This window comes from Rhinatrema bivittatum, chromosome 3 (genome assembly GCF_901001135.1).
Source record: "Rhinatrema bivittatum chromosome 3, aRhiBiv1.1, whole genome shotgun sequence".
Taxonomy (NCBI): Eukaryota; Metazoa; Chordata; class Amphibia; order Gymnophiona; family Rhinatrematidae; genus Rhinatrema; species Rhinatrema bivittatum.
The window spans coordinates 432,032,535-432,054,681 of NC_042617.1; the positions used below are offsets into that span (position 1 = coordinate 432,032,535).

General features: G+C 43.4%; 1 protein-coding gene across 1 annotated transcript in view; it reads left to right on the forward strand.

The window, feature by feature from the left end:
• TPO (thyroid peroxidase) overlaps positions 1-22,147 on the forward strand; it is a 139,424-nt gene that overhangs the window by 62,587 nt on the left and 54,690 nt on the right. Inside the window, exons 7-8 of the mRNA XM_029596874.1 lie at positions 15,470-15,676; positions 18,030-18,545. Of these exons, the coding sequence (XP_029452734.1) occupies positions 15,470-15,676; positions 18,030-18,545 (723 nt within the window). The remainder of the gene's footprint in view (positions 1-15,469; positions 15,677-18,029; positions 18,546-22,147) is intronic.

Here is a 22,147-nt window from a genome sequence, read left to right on the forward strand (position 1 = left end):
TGTAGTTTTGTTTTCATGATACCATCACTTGTTCATACATACTTTAGCATCGGTGGTAATGAATGCTTTATTTGCATCTCATTAACATCATCTATTACTATGCATGGAACACATAGGATTTATGAGTGTTAATGGTTGTGAAGGGGAATATAGACTAAAACCACAGAACTCCTTAAAGGACTGGGACCAACTACCTAGCCCAGTCCATTTTAACAAAACATTCAGAAGGTGAATCCAAGACATCCCCAGTGGAGAAGAATGAAAGCTCAGGCTGGAGCAGAGACCAAAACTGTAATTTTGAATGTCTGACTTTTTGATGTAACACTGCTGAGGTAAGTAGGCTTTTTGCTGTTTTCAGTTTCTATAAATGATAAAAGCACTTTTTTTGTTGAAAGCTGGAGTTCTGATAATTTTCTGTCCTCCAGCATCCCTGCCTGAAGCCAAGGGCTGCCCCATGCTATCACAATGGACAATGTTAACACTCTTGTACTCTGCCCTCCACCACCACCACCCCCGATTCAATAACAAAAATATTTTTTTATATTCTAATATGTTCTAGGGCTTCTGTTTTTAGATCTAATTCTGAGTGGAATATAGGACCTGGTACAAGAGTTAAGCTGGAGGAGTTACTTGGCAATGTTGATTATAATGCAAACAAATTTGACATAATCATGGGAAGAGATATCATGTAAAACTACTGTAGTAGCATTAAACTTCAAAAAGGGAGACTATGAGAAAATGAAGAAAAAAGCTAAAAGAAGCAGTTTTGAGGGTTAAAAGATTCCAGGATATGTAGAGATTGTTTAAAATAGTACCCTTGAAGTCCAGGTAAAATATCTTGTGCCCATCAAAAAAGATTGAAATAAGACTAAACAACCGGCAACTAGAGATTTAATTTATTTATTTGATTTATAAAATACCTGCAGTACCTGAATGTAATCTGCTTTGCAGAGCCTAAAAATGTAATATGAATAAATAAAAAAAAAAACCAAATAAATAAATATTCCACTTTTTGATGCTTCAAAGTGTATTACATTCAGGTGCTATAGGTATTTCCCTATCCCTAATGAGCTTACAATCTAACAGATACATTTTAAAATGCCAGCGTACACCAATACTGGGAGATACACATGTGGCCGGGTCGTGTCCATTTTCAAAGTGCTGCAGCCATGCGCGTATCTCTCAGAACACATAGAGGAGCCAGATTTGAAAAAAAAGGGGCAGGCCAGGGCGAGGCGTAGATGGGCTGAAGCGGGCTATGGCAGGGCATGACTGGGGCGGGCATGGGGCAGATTAAAGTGCGCGCTGGCAGCCAGCCAGCCCAAGCAACTTACTGCTGCTCCCTAGAGCAGGTAAGTTGAAGAACAAAAAAAAAGGGAGGTTTTAGGGGTCAGGTAGGATAGGGGGAAAATGCAGGCAGGTTAGTTAGGGGCTTAGGAAGTTCCCTCCCAGTCCGCTCCATTATTGGATTGGATTGGATTAAAATCAAGCGCGCATGTGAACGCGGGAAGCCAATTTTATAAAATGCACATGTCAATGTGCACACGTTATAAAATCGGCACATCCATCTGTGCATGCCAGGAACCGCGCGCACGTGGGCATCTGTGCGGTTCTTTTAAAATATACCTTTATGTGACTGATTTTAAAAAACATTTACTTGAATAAGTGGGTTTTTGAAAATTGCTACAGTATATGCAATTGAACTCTCCATAAGATTTACTCGAGGAAGTGCACTTTATTCGAATAAATGACTTTTGAAAATTGCTACAATAGCATGTAACATTTACATGAATAACTCGTTTGAAAATTACCCCCTATGTTTTTACCTGAGACAATGGAGGGTAGAATGACTTGTGCATTCATTTGAAATAAACTTCAATGAACCATAGAAATGAATAGGAAAGATAGCAAATGAACCCATATTTGTTTCTTTCATGGCCTCTGAAATGGCTGGAGAGCTCCCACAAATGAAACAAATAATCTTTGTCTCATTTGTTTATGATTCCCATTCATTTCTATAGTCCATTAAAGTCTATGGCTGTGCACTGTTGAGAAGAAAAAAGCATCAGTTAACTATTGCAACCAGCTCTCTTGCCTGTGTGACCTTGCCACCTTATCAGACCTAGGCAGAACAAGTTGGTAAGGAGACTAGCCAGAGGAAAAATCACAGTGCCATATCTTTTTAAATAGCATATAGCTGCTATCTGGATCAAGTTACACTGATGTTCTCCCACTGTAAAGTCTGAGCATGCTCAGGAAGAAGGTTGCATTTCCTCTCTAGCTCTTCACAGAGAAGGACATGCTAGTAGAAGCTTTCACTGTATTAAAAAGCTTAACTTTTGGATTTGGCACTCGTAAAGGGCTATTTCTAATCTTTTCTGTGCTGACCTGTCTCACTCATTGTACCAGAAAAAGAGGTTGTGCAATGCTTCTGATTTGATTTTTCACTTGGAGGAGGGTCAGGGTTGTCAACTCCCACCTCGGGCCAATGGTCCACAAAACCTACAAAACCTAACAGGTTGCCAAGTCCATGGATTAACACATGAAGGCACCGCTCACTTCAAAGACTTTACACGCGGAAATAAATCCATGTGCTTTTCTAACGGTGGACCCGTATCACGGATACAATAGAGGTTTTTTCCCGTTGTCCCTGAAGCAGGCAGAGCGCTGCCGAAACATGGCCATTGTCGGGCAAGCGGAGTTGGACCCATGAACAGTGGTAGCAATTTGGCATTTTGAAGATAAGAAAAGTACCCAATAAAGGACAATGATAAGTGAATGGTGGGTCAGACCGCATACCAGGAAAACAAAAGCACAGACAATTGAATAAAAATTGCAAAATTGAAATTTAAAAAGAAAATTGTTGAATAAGGAAATTAAGGAATAAAATACGGGAGCTATTTACAGGCCAGCTACAGAATGATTGGTCCATTAATAGCAACCGCACACAAACCACGTATCAAGGGGTTTCCTTGACATTTGGAAGTTGTAGAGAAGTCCATGGACCTGGCAGAGGTCTCAGCTATTCAGGTCATTCCTGGCCTGGCACAAAAAATCAGCGAGCAACAAAGGTTCCTGGAAAAACTAGCAGCTGCCATAGACAACTTGAACACATGATTGGACGCCGCTGTGACTGCTACCACGATGTCCCCCAAGCTCAACCCTTCCACCTCTAAGCCGGTTCCTTGGCCGACTGTGCTGTTGTTGGCTCCTCCACGCTTTTCTGGAGACCTACTTATGTGCAGAGGTTTCCTGAACCAATGTAACATGCACTTCTGCCTGCAACCGGCTTATTTCCCAGACGTGATTACCAAGACTACTTACACCTTTTCTCTCCTGGATGGCAAGGCCTTAGCTGGGCTTCACCCCTCTGGGAGCATGGTGACCTGACCTGGGTTTCTTGCACTATTTCGCTCCATCTTCTATGACCCTGGCAGAAAATCCACTTCTGGATCCATGCTTCTTCATCTCCAACAGTGCACCCGACCTTTGACAGATTATGTCATAGAATTCTGGACCCTGTCGTCAGAACTCTATTGAGACCCTGACTGCCTCTGATCTATTTTTCTCAAGGGATTGAGCTCTCGAATCAAAGATGAGTTGGCAGCCTGCAAATTGTCTGCATCTCTGGACTCATTGATAGATCTTGCTGGGCGGATTGACTGCCATCTGCAGGAGCATTCACAGGAGACCCGAGCATCCAGAAGATCTACGTCAAACTCATCCCACATTCAACACTCGTCTTCCCCCAGGCTGAACTCAGCTCAAAACAAAGCTGAGGAAGAACCTATGCAAATGGGCCGGAGCTGGCTTTCACCCAAGGAACGCCGCTGCTGCCGCCAACAATCAGGCCTCTGCTTATATTGTGGCAAATCCGGACATGCCTTAGCCACATGCCCCGTCTGTCCAGGAAAATCCCAAGCCTAGGTTCAGCAGGAGGACTGCTCCTAGGCCTGACTTCACCTTCTCTTCCATTGACACTACCAATCTCCATCAAGCTGGACAATCAGGAGTTCCATATCCTTGCTCGTGTGGACTCTGTTGCTGGTGGAAATTTTATTTCAAAACAATTGACGGAATACATCTAGGTTCCCACCATCCGCTCCCCAGTACCATTACTCCTTTCTTCCATTCATGGAGAGCCACTACCTGGTCAGGTTACACACACCACAGCTCCTATTCTTCTCCACACTGGGTCCCTGCACATGGAGTCCATCTCCTTCCACATTCTGGACAAGGTCATACATCCTGTGGTCTTAGGACTGCCCTGGCTACAACAGCATACCCCACAGTTTGACTGGGCCACCTTACAACTTTCCCGCTGGCCTTCCTCCTGTCATGCCAACTGTCTGGAGCCTGTCTCACCTTTTCCTTCCCTTAGTACTTCGCTTTCACCTCCTGTCCTTCCCCTGCAATACTCATCATGCAGATGTGTTCTCCAAGAAGACCGTGGACACTCTGCCTCCGCATCATACCTATGATTGCCCAATCAACTTGTTACCTAACACTAAGCCTCCTCAGGGTAGAATCTACCCATTGTCACTCACAGAGACTCAGGCCATGTCGGAGTACATCTGCGAGAATCTGGCTAAGGGGTTCATTCGACCCTCCAAGTCTCCCACTGGAGCGAGTTTTTTCTTTGTGGGGAAAAAAGATGGTTCGCTCCTTCCCTGCATCGACTACCAGGGTTTGAACAAGATCACCCTGAAAGACCGCTATCCACTACCGTTAATTTCTGAACTTTTTGACAGGCTTCAGGGAGCAAAAATCTTCTCCAAATTGGACCTCAGGGGAGCCTATAACTTAGTTCAAATCCACAAAGGAGATGAATGGAAGACAACATTTAATACTCGAGACAGCCACTTTGAAAACCTTTGATGCCGTTTAGCCTTTGCAACGCCCCTGCTGTCTTCCAGAATTTGATGAACAAAGTCTTCAGGGATATGTTATACCAAAGACTTACAAAGCCACCACCATGACATCTCTCACATCCTCCTGTGCCTATGAGACAACCAGCTCTATGCCAAACTCAAAAAGTGTTCTTTCGAGCAGGAGAATGTCGTGCTCGAAAGAACACTTTTCCAGTCAAGGTTTCAGAATGGACCCCCAGAAGTTGAGAAGCATTCGCGATTGGCCTCAGCCTACGGGCCTTCGATCCTTACAAAGATTCCTTGGCTTTGCCAATTACTACCAGTCCATCATTCATCATTACTCCACTCTGACCGCACCACTCAGAGCCTTGACTTGCAAGGGGGCTAATCCTTCCTATTGGTCACCCGAGGCCATGACTGCCTTCCAGGATTTCAAGACCACCTTTCTCCGTGAGCCATGTCTCCGTCATCTGGATCCCAGATGCCTATTCATTGTCGAGGTCGATGCTTCTGACGTTGGAGATGGGGTGGTCCTAAACCAGTACTCCACTACCCATACCTTACATCCTTGCTCCTTCTTTTCCAGATGCTTTTCCCCTGTGGAGTGGAACTACACAATAGGGGATAAGGAGCTGCAGGCTATTAAGCTAGCCTTTGAGGAATAGTGTCCCTAGCTCGAGGGAGCCCAGCATCAGATCACAGTATATACAGACCACAAAAACCTTGAGTATTTACACCGTGCTCAGCGTTTGAACCATCATCAGCCCCATTGGGCCCTTTTTTACCCAATTTAACTTCCTGCTGTGCCCTCTCCAGATCCTTCGTTCCGGAGGATGTACCAGACACTCCACAGCATATAATCAACCCTGCTAAGGTCATCCTGACTGCCACCTTTACGGTTCCACCTGGGAAGATGGTGGTTCCTCGTCAACTACGCTGGAGGGTCCTCTGTGGGCTCATGACTCCCTGACCGCAGGACACCCTAGGAAGTCTAGGATGCTGGCCACTCTCCAGCGGTTTTATTGGTGTCCTACTATAAAGGATGCACAGGCCTATGTGGAGTCTTGTCCCACTTGCTCACACCACAAGCCTCCAGTGGGATGCTCATGGGGACTCTTGTAACCGCTGTCTATCCTGAGTGAACCGTGGACCCATATCATGATGGATTTTATTGTGGACCTTCCTCCCTCTGGGGGCAACAATACCATTTGAGTCACTGTTGACCAATTTTCCAAAATAGCCCACTTCGTGATTCTGCCTGGCCTCCCTTCGGCACTGCAACTTGTGCAATTGTTTATCCGCCATGTGTTCCGGCTCCACGGTCTTCCAAAACATATCCTTTGGTACTGCGGAGTCCAGTTTACTGCCCGATTCTGGAGGTCTCTCTGCAAAAAGTTCAACGTCTCCTTAGATTTCACCTCTGCTTATCACCCCCAAGCCAATGGGCAAGCAGAGAGAACTAACAGGACTGTTAAACAATTTCTTTGGGCCTATGTTAACCTCCGGCAGAATGATTGGTCCCCACCTCCTTTCCTTGGGCTGAATTTGCCTTGAATTCACATCTGTCCTCATCTACCAGTTCTTCACCTTTCCAGGTAGCCTATGGACGTCAGCATCTTGTGCCACTACCGCTTCCATTATCTGTTCCCTCACCAGTCGACCGCCCAGGAGTTACATCAACTCTGGAACAGCACAAAACAGTTGCTACAGCAAGCAGCTTAAAGGGCTAAAAAGTTCTTTGATGCACATCACCGTGAAGCTCCCCAGTTTAAACCAGGCAACAAGGTGTGACTCAGCACCTGATTTATCTGGCTCAAGCTTCCTTCAGCTCACTTTGCTCCCAGGTACATCGGTCCTTTTCCAGTGCTCCACCATTTGGGTCCAGTCACCTACAAACTTCAGCTTCTCTCCTCTCTCAAGATCCACAATGCCTTCCATATATTTCTAATAAAACCTTTGATATTGTCTGGATTCTCCAAGAAGCCACTGGACCCTCAATCACTGTCATCCGAAGCGGACATGACATACCAAGTCCAAGATGTCATTGATGTGAGGAAACGTGTAAAGAAGTGGGAGTACCTCCTGTCTTGGGAGGGCTTTGGGACAGAAGAGAACAGTTGGGAGCCTGCCAAGGATCTCATCAAACAATTCCATGCCACACATCCTCAGAAAACCAAACCCCAGGGGAGGGCCTTAGGAAGAGGGGTACTGTTATGACCGTTGGCCATGGCCATCTGTGGCTGACCCAACTCACATCATGTCATGCCTGGCTCTCCAATCCTGGTGAACTCGTGGCCATGGCCAACTGCTACCGCCGCATTCCTCCTGGCTCTCTGTGCTCCACGTGGTGGCTGGGATGCTGCCAACCTACACTTCGACACCGGGCCTCCCTAAGCATGCTCACACATGCCATTTCTCCTTCCTTTAAAGGCCCAATGGTGGGAACTCCAGGATCGTCCCCAGCTGATGACATTACTAGCCTGAGATATTTAAGCACCTTCTTTGTCCTGTGCTAACCGACTTGGCAATGAGTTCCCTGAGCTTCTCTGGTGCTTGTACCTGTTCTCTGGATCTACGGTTCCTGCCTTGGATCTCTGCTCTCTGACTGTGGACTCTGGTTCTGGGTACCCACTCCTCGGGGGCCTGCTCTGCGCTTCCCTGCCTGGGATTCTGTCTCTGTGTTGTCCCGCTCCTGGGGGTAGCCTCAGTGCTACTTCACCAGAGATCCTGTCTCCATACTTCCCCACTCCTTGGAGTAGCCTCAGTGTTACCATGCCAGAGATCCTGTCTCCACACTTCCCCACTCCTCAGGGTAGCCTCAGCGTTACCACACCAGAGATCCTGTCTCTACGCTTTCCCGCTCCTTGGGCCTGCTCTGTGCATCTCTGCATTGGATATCCTTCCTCTGGTATATCCTATCTCCTGACCTGCCCAGCACTGCAATACTTGGAACTGTTTCTATCAGACACTGCTCCTTGCTTCAGTGCAGGTACCTGCGATCATGTGGTTGTAACACAGATTACTCGTATACACCTCCTTTTTCCTAGGCCACAGCTGTGGTCCAGTTGCCTGTGTGTCCATTCCACCTTGCCTCCTGATGATGGGGCTCTGTGGGGCTCAACCCTTCAGGGAATGTCAACTCTCACCTCGGGCCAAGGGTCCACAAAACCTACAAAACCTAACAAGGGTGGGATACAGTATGGAGATTCCAGTTTCAGGAATGCTAGTGATTTTTTTTTTGCCTCTATATGTCTCAGCCCCAGTGAGGTAAGTATTGAAAACTCAGAGATTGAAGAAAAGAGTTTTTTCAAGCTACCAGTATTTTTGTCAGTTGGAGTTTAACAGTTAATTTGTGTGTGGAGTCAGTCAGCGCTAGTGCACACAGCACAGCACACAAACACTGCATATATGTTTGTGGCTGTGTGACAGACAATTCTCCATACAGTAAGTGGTACTGTGAGTGGGGGTACAGGTACATTATCAATAAATTCATTTGTAATACCCAAACTCCCATTGGACAGTTCATTTCAACAAATTCCATCAAGTCAGGAAAAAGAAGAGGATAGGATGTTTGGCAGGGCTGGCAGAAGCAGTAATAAAAGAAAACAGTCCTACAACTAAATTTAAGGAGGACATTTTTAAGTCCAGAATGGCAGGAGAAAAAGGCAGTTCAACACAGAAGAAACTGAAATGTAGAGAGCATATGCCATTGCTGCATACTCCTCTCCCTCTTGTTATGGAGCAGAAGTAAAATATGGGTGAGCCATCCAGGACTGGCATTAGTAGAGCAGGAGTAACAGAAGTGCAATGCCCAAAATCAGCAGTGTGCTCCTTTTTAGTTCCTGTTTCTGAGGCAGTGAAGGCAGATTTTTACCAAATGATTCACAGGAAGAATTTTGTCTAGGATTTTCTGAATCAGAAGATATTGAAGACCTAATAGCTGAAGACAATTTGGGAAGTTTACTCACTAGTGGCTTAGCTTCCAGTGAGATGATAAGGGAGAGTGATAACACAGATAATGTTGAGATCAACCTCCAGGAAGAGCAGGCAGTGCAAGTAGAGAGCATAATGATGTCCCTGGCATTTTTCCTCAAGTCCACCCTCTACCTCAATTCCAGTGCCAACAACAGATCCCAAATATGCAGAAAAGGGATCATGGAAGAAATCCTTGTTCTGGAGGAACTTTAAAGTTTGGGAGGACCCATGTTTTCTTGGTGTATTCACTGCAGGTAGGATATAATTTGAGGGAAGCAAATGGGGCATCTGACAAATACTTTTATTCAGTATCACCTGCAGAAGCAGTACCCACTAGCACTGATATCAGGGGAGGGTGGTAGTACTCTCTTAAAGGACCCCTACTGCCACTCCAATTAAAAACCAGAGGAAAGAGTTTGAAAAGGAAAATACTTTTTCCCAAGCTGATTCCATGGTCCCATCCACTAGTCAGGTGGTAGGCCAGCATTTCTAAGAGATGCATCCAAAGCTAGAATCCACCATAGAGAAAATAGTGTGGTATTTATTTTATTTATTTAAAAAACTCTTCTATATCGTCGTTAAGTTGGATAACCATCACAACGGTTTACATATAGGCACGATAAAAATTATGAGTGGTATAGATTACAAATTAATCATGTGCCATCATAGTACGGTAACAGTAAAGTATAATCAGCTATTTGTTTAAGTTAAGCTAATCAGTTTGGTATGACATTTTATCAGCAGTACAAAATTAACATTAACGTGTGTTTGTTTGGTGCATCCATATTAATCAATTGTTTTTCTCCTTCTCTTTGTCTTTATCGAAAGCTTGTTTATAGAGCCATGTTTTCAGGTTAGATTTAAAGATTTTCAAATTTCTCTGGAGCCTTAGTTCGAGAGGCATGGTGTTCTATAGTACAGGGCCAGCCCATGACAGTGCTCTTTCCCTTACTTGAGTGAGGCGAGCTGATTTGACAGAGGGGACAGTTAGTAGAGCCTTATTCGCAGATCTTAGATTTCTGTGTGGGACATGTACGCGCAGTGCTGTGTTAAGCCAGTCGGCTTTTTCCTCATGTATAAGCTTATGAATTATACATAGAACCTTGTATTGTATTCTTTGTTCGATTGGGAGCCAATGTAGTTCGGCAAGTGTTCCAGTTATGTGGTCCCTTCTTTTTTTGCCAGTCAAAATTCGCGCAGCGGAGTTTTGTAGTATTTGCAGCGGCCTTAGCGTAGATTGTGGTAGCCCTAGTAATAGTGAGTTACAATAGTCTGTGCTTGCAAATATCAGTGCCTGGAGGATTGTGCGAAAGTTGTTTAGTGTTAGCAAGGGTTTCAGTCTTCTAAGAGTCATTAGTTTACTGTATCCTTCTTTTATTTTCTGTGAGATGTGCTGTTTCATGCTTAACTCAGGGTCCACTATAACCCCTAGATTCTGTACTTTTATTGCTAGTTCCACATCTTGCTTATTATTGATTTTGATTGTAGTTTGTGTTGGGTGAATGTTTTTCCGTTCAAGGTATAAGAATTCAGTTTTGTCAATGTTTGTTACCAATTCCATCTGATTTAGGAGCTGTTTGATTATTTCAAGGTACATATTGGCTAGTTGCTTTGTTTCTTTCATTCTGCTGCATGTGTTAGCCCCCACTTACAAAGTCACCTCCAGGACTATATTTAGTAGGAAGGTCATCCCAACCCTGAACAACCAGTGTATGCAGATGGTGGTGGCTGAGAGGAATAGCATGTATTTCACCTGAAATATCTAGACCAGCATAAATGCTATGCACTCTTACCTCTCCCTGATGGCACACAGGTGGGACCTGGCTGAAGCAGGGACTGGAAGCAGCTCTGTCAGGGTGAAGTATCAGTTGATGCATAGACCCCATACTACATGTAATATGCTATAGATTTGACAACTAGTCCGGAGAGGCAGGATTCTTCAGGCAGGTTTCTTTGTGGTAGACTATGGAACATATATGGTAAAGGCAATAAGCGATTGAGGCTTTCATGGTATCTGTTGTTTTGCCCACTTGTTGTACCTGGCAGTGAGCAATGCCCTGGGGCTGGGGCCCATGGCAATCATCAGTGACAATGGGAATCCATTCCTGAAGAACCTGATAGAAAAGTATAGGAAAATAGCAAGGCATTTTTATTGAAATGTGAAGGCAGGGTAGCTGTGAGAAGTAAGAATTTTGGATGCCTCAAAACCATCTGATTCAAAATGTTGGCATCCACTGTAATTCCACTTATATAATGCTGCAGAAGTTAGTGAAGCAACAGACAGTATTGGGTTTTGATGAAATTGATCTTCCAAATGTTAATGTTTGTTATTTCCTACCTAAGAATTTCAAATTTAAATACACCTGAATTACCTTTTCAGGGAAAAGGTAATTCAGATTTCTTAGAAATCTTACAGATTTCTTAGAAAATTCTAATCAAGTGATAGATTGGAGCACACTATTAGTTTCCTTTCGGGCCGATACAGTAAAGTCCGCGGGAGAGCAGACGAACGCCCGCTCTCCCGGCGCGCGCACCGGCCCCTCGCCGGTGTGTGCGATTCACTATGCAAATTAGGTGGCGCTGTAGAAACGGGGAAAAGGAGGCGCTAGGGACACTATCGTGTCCCTAGCGCCTCCTTTTTGACAGGAGCGGCGGCTGTCAGCAGGTTTGACAGCTGACGCTCAATTTTGCTGGCATCGGTTCTCGAGCCCGCTGACAGCTACGGGCTCGGAAACCGGACACCGGTAAAATTGAGCGTCCGGTTTTCAGCCCGACAGCCGCGGGCCGAATTCAAATTTATTTTTTTTTTACTCTTCGGGACCTCAGACTTAATATTGCCATGATATTAAGTCGGAGGGTGCACAGAAAAGCAGTTTTTACTGCTTTTCTGTGCACTTTCCCGGCGCCGGAAGAAATTAGCGCCAACCTTTGGGTCGACGCTAATTTCTGAAAGTAAAATGTGCGGCTTGGCTACACATTTTACTTACTGTATCCCGCGCGCATACCTAATAGGGCCATAAGGGCGCTATTAGGTGCCGAGGGTTGGACGCGCGTTTTCCTCCCCTTACTGAATAAGGGGTAAGGGAAAACGCGCGTCCAATAGCAGGCTAACAGTGTGCTAACAGGCTAACAGTGCAGGCTTACAAGCTAACAATACTGTATCGGCCTGTTTATAAGATACCTAGACCTGAATAAGGTCATGAAGAAATATTTTTCAAAGTATCCCTTTTTATTTCATGATAAACCGGTTAAGATTTTCCTGGACCTTGCCTTAACTACCCATACGGAGAAAAGAGTTTCTGGCTCTTCACCAAGAGGTTATTTCTTTGGGTTATTCATTTACACTGAGGTTTCTGTGTAAATGTTTGGTAAAAAAAAATCAGGAAATTTTTGTATTTCTTATGTCTGAACATTTGAAAAGTTTCATTGCGCAAAGGAAAATAGTCACTTCGTCCCCATTATCTAACTAAGAATATATACAGTGCAGGAAATTCTATGTTAAACCTTTTCTTTGAGTATTTAACTTGGAATATGACTCCCTATTAGTTTATCTCAAAGACTCTTTCAAAGTTTTATTGGTGTTAGTACTATATTACTATTGATTATATAAAGTAGAGATGTGAATCGTGTCCTTGATCGTCTTAACGATCGATTTCGGCTGGGAGGGGGAGGGAATCGTATTGTTGCCGTTTGGGTGTGTAAACTATCGTGAAAATCATTAAAATCGTGAGCCGACACACTAAAACCCCCTAAAACGCACCCCCGACCCTTTAAATTAAATCCCCCACCCTCCCGAACCCCCCCCCCCCAAATGCTTTAAATAACCTGGGGATCCAGCGGTGGTCCAGAACGGCGGCGGTCCGGAACGGCCCCCTCAATTGAATCCTGTTGTCTTCAGCCGGCGCCATTTTGCAAAATGGCTGCCGCAAAATGGCGGCGGCCATAGACAAAAACGATTTGACGCAGGAGGTCGTTCCGGACCCCCGCTGGACTTTTGGCAAGTCTTGTGGGGGTCAGTAGGCCCCCCCAAGCTGGCCAAAAGTTCCTGGGAGTCTAGCGGGGTTCAGGAAGCGATTTCTTGCCGCAAATCTTTTTCCGTACAGAAAATGGCGCCGGCAAGAAATCGCTTCCTGAACCCCGCTGGACTCCCAGGAACTTTTGGCCAGCTTGGGGGGGCCTCCTGACCCCCACAAGACTTGCCAAAAGTCCAGTGGGGGTCCGGAATGACCTCCTGCGTCGAATCATTTTTGTCTATGGCCGCCGCCATTTTGCGGCGGCCATTTTGCAAAATGGCGCCGGCTGAAGACAACAGGATTCAATTGAGGGGGCCGTTCCGGACCGCCGCCGTTCTGGACCACCGCTGGATCCCCAGGTTATTTAAAGCATTTGGGGGGGGGGTTCGGGAGGGTGGGGATTTAATTTAAAGGGTCGGGGGTGGGTTTTAGGGGGTTTTAGTGTGCCGGTTTTCCTGCCCTACCCCTTCCCCCGATTTACGATTTTTTAACGATAAATCGGGGGAATTGGTATTGTATCGTGGCCCTAACGATTTTTGACGATTTAAAATATATCGGACGATATTTTAAATCGTCAAAAAACGATTCACATCCCTAATATAAAGTACATTTTAGAGATGTTTATAAATAGATGTGATGGAAGTTATATATTCTAGGTATTATTTGCATTATGTCAGCTGTTCATTTCATTTTATGTTATTTCATGTTATTTTTCTTTATTACTGTTATAATTTGGAAAATCAGTAAAATAAATAATGGAAAAAAAAACAAAAACTTGAGCAGACTATGACGAAATAGAGAAGGACCTTGCCAGACTGTGGAACTAAAGATAGAAATGGCAGATGAAATTTAGTGTGTACAAGTGTAAAGTGGTGTACTTTAAAATCCTACCTATAGTAAATTCTACCTATAGGTACACAGTGCTGGGTCCAAATTTTCCTTCACTATCCGGTAAAAGGATCTTGGAGTCATTGTGAACCATACATTGAAATCCTCAGCTCAGTGTATGGCAGTGGTCTAAAAATGTTAAGAATTATTTGGAAAGGATAGAGAATATCATAACGATCCTGTATTCATCCATGATGCAACAACATCTTGAGTATTGTATGCAGTTCTGGTTGACCTATCATAAAAAGATATAGCAGATGTAGAAAAGGTACACAGAAGGGCAACAAAAATGATAAAGCAATGGAACAGCTCCATGATGAAGAAAGACTAAACAGGTTAGGGCTCTTCAGCTTGGAGAAGAGACAACAGAGCGGTTATGACAGAGGTTTATAAAATCATAAGTAATGTGAAACAGGTAAATAAGGAATGGTTGTTTATCCTTTCAAATAGTATTAAGACTATGGGATACAATTTAAAATAAATTAGAGAAAGTATTTTTTTCACTGAATGTGCAATAAAGTTATAAACTTTGCTGCTGGAAAATGTGTTTGAGGCATCTAGCATAACAGTGCTTAAAATGGGTTTGAACAAGTTCCTAGAAGAAAAGTCTATAAAATTTATTAGTGAGGTAAACTCAGGAAAGCCACCCCTTATCCTGTAGTGAGCCTCAAGGAATGGATTTACTCTTGGAGATTTGCCAGATTGGCCACTGACAGAGAAAGAATATTAGGTTCAATGGACCTTGGGTCTGACACAACATGGTACATCTTATCTTATGTTCTTCTTTTAGCTATTTTAGTTTTATGTAGATACAAAAATCACTGTTTCTGGGGTATTTTCCCTATGATTCCATCCTACCACTTCCCCACCCCCAAGCCCCTAGACAGGTCATCCCTCACCTTTTCTCTCTACACTAGCCTGTCCACAACTTTCTCCCCACCCCTAAACCTCCCCACTATCTCTTAAACTCCTCGCCCTTACTTATTCTGTCTTCTTACTGCCAGCTCTGATGCTCACCATTGTGATCAGCTATGGAGGGAATCTGGTAGGAGGAGGAGGAGAAAATTGAGGTCCACCAGCTGCTAAAGCCTGTGCAGCAAATGAGTCCTCACCATGCTAAAGGCACCAAAACAGAGTGAAGGATGCAGGTTAGGAAAGGGAGGGGGGGGTGGCACGGGGGTTAGGGTAAGAGATTAGTAGAGGTAGTTCTGTTTTTCTGATATTTATCCAATAAATATTTCTTCGCATCAGGTATGTTTTATCAGTGCTTTCTGTTAGACCTAAAAATAAAAAAAAAACAGAAGACCTATATATAATATTCCTGCGGCTTCAGAATTTAAAGCCAAAATATCCCTGGGAAAACTTTACCATTAATGTGAATCCCTAAAGGCAATATAAATGATAATCAGAAAATATATTATATTTCAGTATGAAACATACAACATTTCAAAAAGAGACAGATCAGGCCTATGCATCACCAGTTAGCAGCTCTATGAAAAAAAAGAACTGTGCAAATTATGTTGACCTATTCTCTGTCACTGACATCTCAACTCTTTGAACAGAAGCATGATTCCGTCACCATCATTGCAAGAAAACATTATTAAACAAAAATAGGAAAAAAAAAAACCCCTAGCTTTTCCAGCTGATTTCTTTTTCCCTTGCATCATTTCTGAAAGGCAATAGAGCATGGCAAGCCAAGTAAATCTGCTGTCTGTTTGCTAGGTCCGGGAAGTGACAAGAAAAGTTATTCATGCCTCTAACAAGGCTGTCACCAATGATGACCTCTATTCGCACATTATCATTGAATGGGGACAATACATAGATCATGACATTGCCTTCACACCTCAGAGTACAAGCAGAGCTACCTTTACGAAAGGCGTAGACTGTCAGCTGACCTGTGAAAACCAAAACCCTTGTTACCCAATACAGGTACGTGTCTGCAATCTCTTGACAAGTGAGTGAACTAATAGCTATATAAAATGATAAGATGATTATTGTGTTTAACATGCAAAAAATGTAAACACTATTTAAGAGAGAAGTATATTTATGGTATGAAATCTGATTAGGAAGTATAATATCTCTTGACCCTGGAATGCAAAGCAATTAGGGGTAGATTTTAAAACGTGCGCGCGGGGGTCGGCGCACGCAAGGGGGTGCACAATTGTGCACCTTGCGCATGCCGAGCCACGCTGCCTTCCCCCGTTCACTCCCCCTGCGCCTGACCTTCCCACCCCTTCCCCTAACCGTTCCCTCCCTTAGCCCTACTCTAACCCCCCCTGACTTTTGTCTTACCTTTTGCGCCTGCCAGCAGCTTGCCGACCCCCTAAAACTTAACCCCAAGACTTACCTGACTCCCCCCAAAACTTGCCTAAAGTCCCTTATGGTCCAGCGGGGGTCCCGGGAGTGATCTTCCGCTCTCAGGCTGTCAGCTGCCAGTAAACAAAATGGCGCTGGTGGCCCTTTGCCCTTACCATGTGACAGTGCCATTGGCCGGCCTCTGTCACATGGTAGGAGCAATGGACGGCCGGCACCATCTTAAAAAATGGTGAGGGCCATCCAAGCTGTACTCTTTTTGCTATGCAGATTTTTCTTCACAGCTTTAACAAGTGTTTTCAAGTTTTTTACAAGTTTTTCCAAGTTTTACAAGTGAGTTCTTGTGCTTGGGTACATATCATTACTGAGGAACTGCAGGTGGCACCAGTGCTTATCAAGCAGTGTCAGTTAAACTTTATCTGTCTCCATCTGCTGGCAGAGATGCATAAACCCAGGAGTCAGGAATGATCTGTGGTACTACAGGAACAAAAATAAGCAGGTAAGAACCAATTTTCCTATACTGCTCTTCTTGCCATCACTCTCACTGGAAGAAATCATAAAAGTCAGAATTCAAATAGTCTACATTAGTACAACAGAAAGACAAAAGAGGCATATCATGGGGAACTTGAAGTCTTTTTTAATCCCTGGAGGTAGAAAAATTGAAGTATATTTGATATAAAATTGGTTGAATACAGGGTTACAGACATCAAACCACAGAATAAAAGAGGCTTGAAGTTGGACTTTACTGAGTTTAGAGATGAGAAACAATGAGGTGGTAAAATCCAACTTCTCCCTCCTCTAAACTGGGGAGGGAGGAAGCTCAGGTTTTATCAAACACAAATATGAGGAAGGACTGCAAATCCAAGCAGATGGAAGACCAGAAGCACAGCTATGGTTTACCATGGATCTGGGTCTAGTTATCAGTAGCGATGTGCATTAATTTGAAACAAAACAGCCAAACATGACAAAGGCGGCTAATTCGATTCATTCAGGGGTCCTCAAACCGAATCAAAGGTCCCCCCCCCCAAATGAAATGAACCTTATTCGTTTGTTTAGTTTAAAACTAATGATTCAGGCCTAGGTCTAAGCCTGAAGCCGAGGCCTCACCTAGGGCATAGCCAAGGCCCAAAGCAGGAGTCTCGGCAGAGTCATGGGCTGAAGCCGAGACCTTGGCCGAGACCCCTGAAAATTAAACCAAAAAAACAAAAACTTACCAGATTTGTCAGGTATCCAACAAAAGCTGGGTTCTGACTCCCTTTCTCAGCCCGGAGCCAGGCCCGATGCCATGACCCGACCCAGAGGATGGGTCTCAATACCTGGACCTCTGCCCAGGGACATGCCCAGGCCTTGAAGTCCATTCCTGGGACCTTGTTCTTGGTCTTCTTCATTTTTCAACACTTGCAAGCCAACTGATGTCATCTGTTAATTAACTCCAGCGCATTCACCCCAGTAGTCAGCGCCATTTTGTTGTACGGCCCCGGCGTAGGTTTCCAGGTCAGGCCAAAGCCTTGGCCTTGAGTAGGCCGAGGTTTCAGCTTGGGCTAAGGCTGATATAATAAGGGGATAGCATGCCAATTTTCTGTGCACAAAACTAATATCCGCGCAGATATGCGCACTACATCGCGCTGAAGGCACTATGCAATAATCGCACATTAACCCACATTAATGTGGTGACCCCCATTATTGATTCTGGTTGAAAGCCTTCCCCTTTCATAAGACAGTAGTGAGTTAGTGGTCCGGGAGTGGGACTAAAGGTGCGTAGAAAAATGTCTGACCACTTATTACATCAGCCCCACTGAATGCTGTGATCAGTATCGATCTATTAAGGAAAATACTGTGACCTGAAAGTACCAGTTATGTGATTTTAGTCTATTGCCGTTTGTATTATTGGCTTGGAAATTTCTATTTTATCAGCAACTCTGGGTGATCATTTTTAATCTAATTAAATTTGTCTGTATATGTGCTCTAGGTACCTACAAATGACTCCCTTACTTCTGGTATGGCATGTATACCATTTTACCGCTCAGCTCCTGCATGTGGCACTGGCAATCAAGGGATTATTTTTGGAAATCTTTCAGCTGCAAACCCAAGAGAACAAATTAATGGATTAACATCTTTCCTTGATGCTTCCACTGTGTATGGAAGCACATCAGCACTGGAGAACAAGCTAAGGAATCTTTCAACTGAAGAAGGCCTTCTGAAAATAAACATGCAATATTCAGATAACGGTCGGAACTACCTACCCTTTGTGACCCAGGTCCCATCACCTTGTGCACAGGATCCAACTGCAAATAAAACTGAAAGAATTGAATGCTTTCTGTCTGGGGACAGCAGATCCAGTGAAGTCATTTCATTGGCAGCTATTCATACGTTGTGGCTGAGAGAACATAACCGCCTAGCCAAAACACTGAAAAAACTAAATCCTAACTGGAGTTCTGAAACTATTTACCAAGAATCCCGAAAGATTATTGGTGCCTTGCATCAGGTTAGCTAAACTTTTAAATATATCTTGAATTTCAGTGTATTATTTCTATGATTTTGACTTTGTATATCAGATAGATTTGCATACTTTGGAGACCCAGTGTATGCAAATCTATCTCATGCATTTTCATTGTGTCAATCCTGAAATCCTGAATAGATAGGTGTGCATCCTGGAGAGAGTTGGGAAACACTGACAAGCCGATGCAATATATAATGCACACACTTGGACGCATGTTTTGGACACACATACAAAACCCCTTTGTAATAAGGGGATGAGCGTGTAACTAATAGTGTGCATCATATATTAAGTCATGTTGATGAGGCTATTATCTATTACTCACTTATGCCAAAAATAAAATGTGCACCCAATGCGCACATTTTTAATCTAAAAAATTTACACCTGCCCCAGAGCAGACGTTAATTCTTGAAGAGCCCCTCCGATTTAATATTGTGGTGTTATCAAGGCAGAGGAACCGAAAAAAGGAGTAAGGAAAAAAAAATTTTTTTTTAAATGTCGCTGGCGGTCAGGTTAGGAAAATGGTCGTTCAATTAACGAGCATCCATTTTCCTAACCTGTGGCAGTCATAGGTTAGGAAAATGGACACTCGTAAAATTGAGCGTCTGTTTTCCTAACCCGCACTGACAGCTACTTCTCCTGGGTGCCTGATGCCGAGGAGGCACTAGGGATGAATAATTTACCTTAGTGCCTCCTTTTTATCATGGCAGCTCATTTAAATATTAAATTGGGTGCCCAGGAGAGGTAGATCAGCATGTGTTAGGAGAGTGGGCACATTGGCCTGTAAGTTAGTCAAGTATGATATGTATGTGTAAGCATATAAACCATCAAAGAAAAGGCTTCACACCGGCAACATTTTTTACAGTGGTAATGCAAGCAGTGTACCGGCAGTGTTTCCTTTTCTTAGATGAATCAATGATCTTTGTCCACCTTAAGGATAATAACTTTTCCTTCGTAAAGTGATCTCTTTGGTGGCCCAGCTCCCGTAGACAAATGCCAAACATTTACAAGTGCTTTCGACATTGGATAAATGCCGGCACCTGCATTATTAGCCTAATTCGGAAAGATTCTTTCAACTAACATTTGACACTGCCACTTCACACATATCCAGCATAGCTCTCTGATTCAACGGCAGGGGAGGAAATTTTTGACAATTCACGCATATCCAGCATAGCCCTCTGCTTCAACAGCAGGGGAGGAAATTTTGACAATTCACGCATATCCAGCATAGCCCTCTGCTTCAACGGCAGAGGAGCAAGTCTGGTATTTCACTTTCAATGCAAAGCCAGCATAGCTCTCTGCTTCAAAGGGCAGGGGAGGAAGTTTGACACTTCATGCATATCCAGCAAAGCCCTCTGCTTCAACGGCAGGGGAGCAAGACTTATACTTCACTTTCAATGCATAGCCAGCATGGCTCTCTGCTTCAACGGCAGGGGGGAATGAAGAAAGGTGGATCGATATTCAGGCAACAATCAACAAGGCGTGAATTACATAGTCTGAATAAACAGATAAGCATGGGTGAAGCTTGCTTATTGTGGTGGTTAATACCCCTAACTAAATTAAGCTATTTCACTTAGATGCAGGTCCAACACTGCTCTCTACATTAATGGCAGAGGTGGAAGGGAAATAGAATAAAAAAAGGTTACTAAGAGCCAAGAGAAACAGATAAGTATGTGAGAGAAAAAAAAGTGTGAAAGCTTGCTGGGCAGACTGGATGGGCCGTTTGGTCTTCTTCTGCCGTCATTTCTATGTTATGATCCCCTGAAGTGCAATCTAAATGACTATAAGTATTGAAAACATAAACCCATGGTTGTTATATCTTCTATTCATAGACGTACCTGCATTCAAATTATACTAAGTAATATTTCTTATTACTATTCCAATGTTCAACACATTCTTAGCCAAAACTCCTTAGAAGGGGCTATCATTTTTTCCACGTCCCTGGAAGTGGAATTTACAACAGAAGCAGGGTTTGGTGGCCTTAAAAAGCAGCATTTTATGGCCAGTGCCCTCCTGATGCTAGAGGGATGGTCTACGACCCCTGGGCAAACTCCACCTTTAAAGAAGGTGGGTTGGGGTTGCATTCATAAATTGCCACATCCAGGAATGTTCATAAATTCCTGGCTTATATATGCGCATTGACTGAGCCACTGTAGGATTCACCAACCTAGGAACAGTTTGATATGTTTGCATATATATTTTAACTTTTCCCCTATTTGTGTTTTTAATTTTTGTGCTTTGGAGAGTCTTTGTTGATTGGAAAGGTAGATAAGAAATTGCTAAACTAAACTGTGGTACTTGGGTATCCCAATTTACGGGTACATATTAAAAGGAACACGCGTGCGCCCATAAGCGCGCAAGCAAAAATACGCTTCATTTTATGAAGTTCGCATGTAGCATTTAAAATACTATTGCTGTGTGCACTTCTATGGCCTTTATGCATTTGGGGCGGAGAGAGAGACTCTGTATAGGGTCAGTCTGATACTCTCTATATAGGTACCACTCTAGAGGGGCACTTTGATTCGGGGTGGGTTTTCAGGAGGTGGGTTGCAGTTAGGGCGGTGTTGCAGACACATTTAGAGGTATTCATAGTAAAATTGACATTAGTAAAGAATTTTAGTCCTTATATGTGATGAAACGTTTAACAAGAGAAGTTGATATATACATTGCAGTGCTAGCTACATTGTACAAATCTACTCCTTTTCATCACTTATAAGGGCTAGAATTCTTTACTGATGCAGTAGCAAACATCTACTTCTTAGTGAACCCCATAGGAATTTTTGGGCTTTGGAATAGTAAATGAAAGCACCATTTACCACTGCTTAGTAAATAGATCCCCATGTTACTATGGATTTCAGAGTTAAAATCACACATTGAAGCTCAATTTATTGTGATCCATATTTCTTCAGGATATTGTGATTTTTTTATTATTTATTTTAGAATATATTTACAGTGCAGACTATTTGAATTTTTTTAAATTTAACTATATGGCTCTATTCTAAATTTGCTGGTAATTTCACAAGTTGTTTAGTAAAATTTAGCAATGGCTAACAAAATAGAAATCAGTAATTCCAAGCTTCATTTATTTGGGAGCAATTTTCAAAATGCCTGCATTAGTGTTAAGTCTTTTCGCCTGAAGGCTTTGCACCAGTTTTCAAACTGAAGGAATGCAAGGGCTTTCATATTACATCTTTTTGTGCAGGTTTGTTTTTTTTCATGGAAAATTGCCCATGTGGATTTGAAAGTGCAATAATCTACATGCATTATTTTCCTCTCCTGACCAAATACGCTGTCAGGAACGCATCCTAGCGAGGCTATAAGTACACAGGTTTTTGAACCCTGTGCATAAATTTATCTGCATTAAGGGTGGGAAGTATTCAGACAATCCTTTTATCTGGGTAAAGCAGAACTTATCTATGTAAACAGCTTTAGAAAACCTGCCTTCTTGATCCTTAGGGAATAGAAATGCAAGTCCCTGGAAACCCCTAAAGACTGTTGCTTATACATGGTATTGCTGTGAATGACTTTGGGCGCTATTCATTATCTCTGCTAGCATTATGAGTTAATGAGATCAGCTTGCAGCATATCAA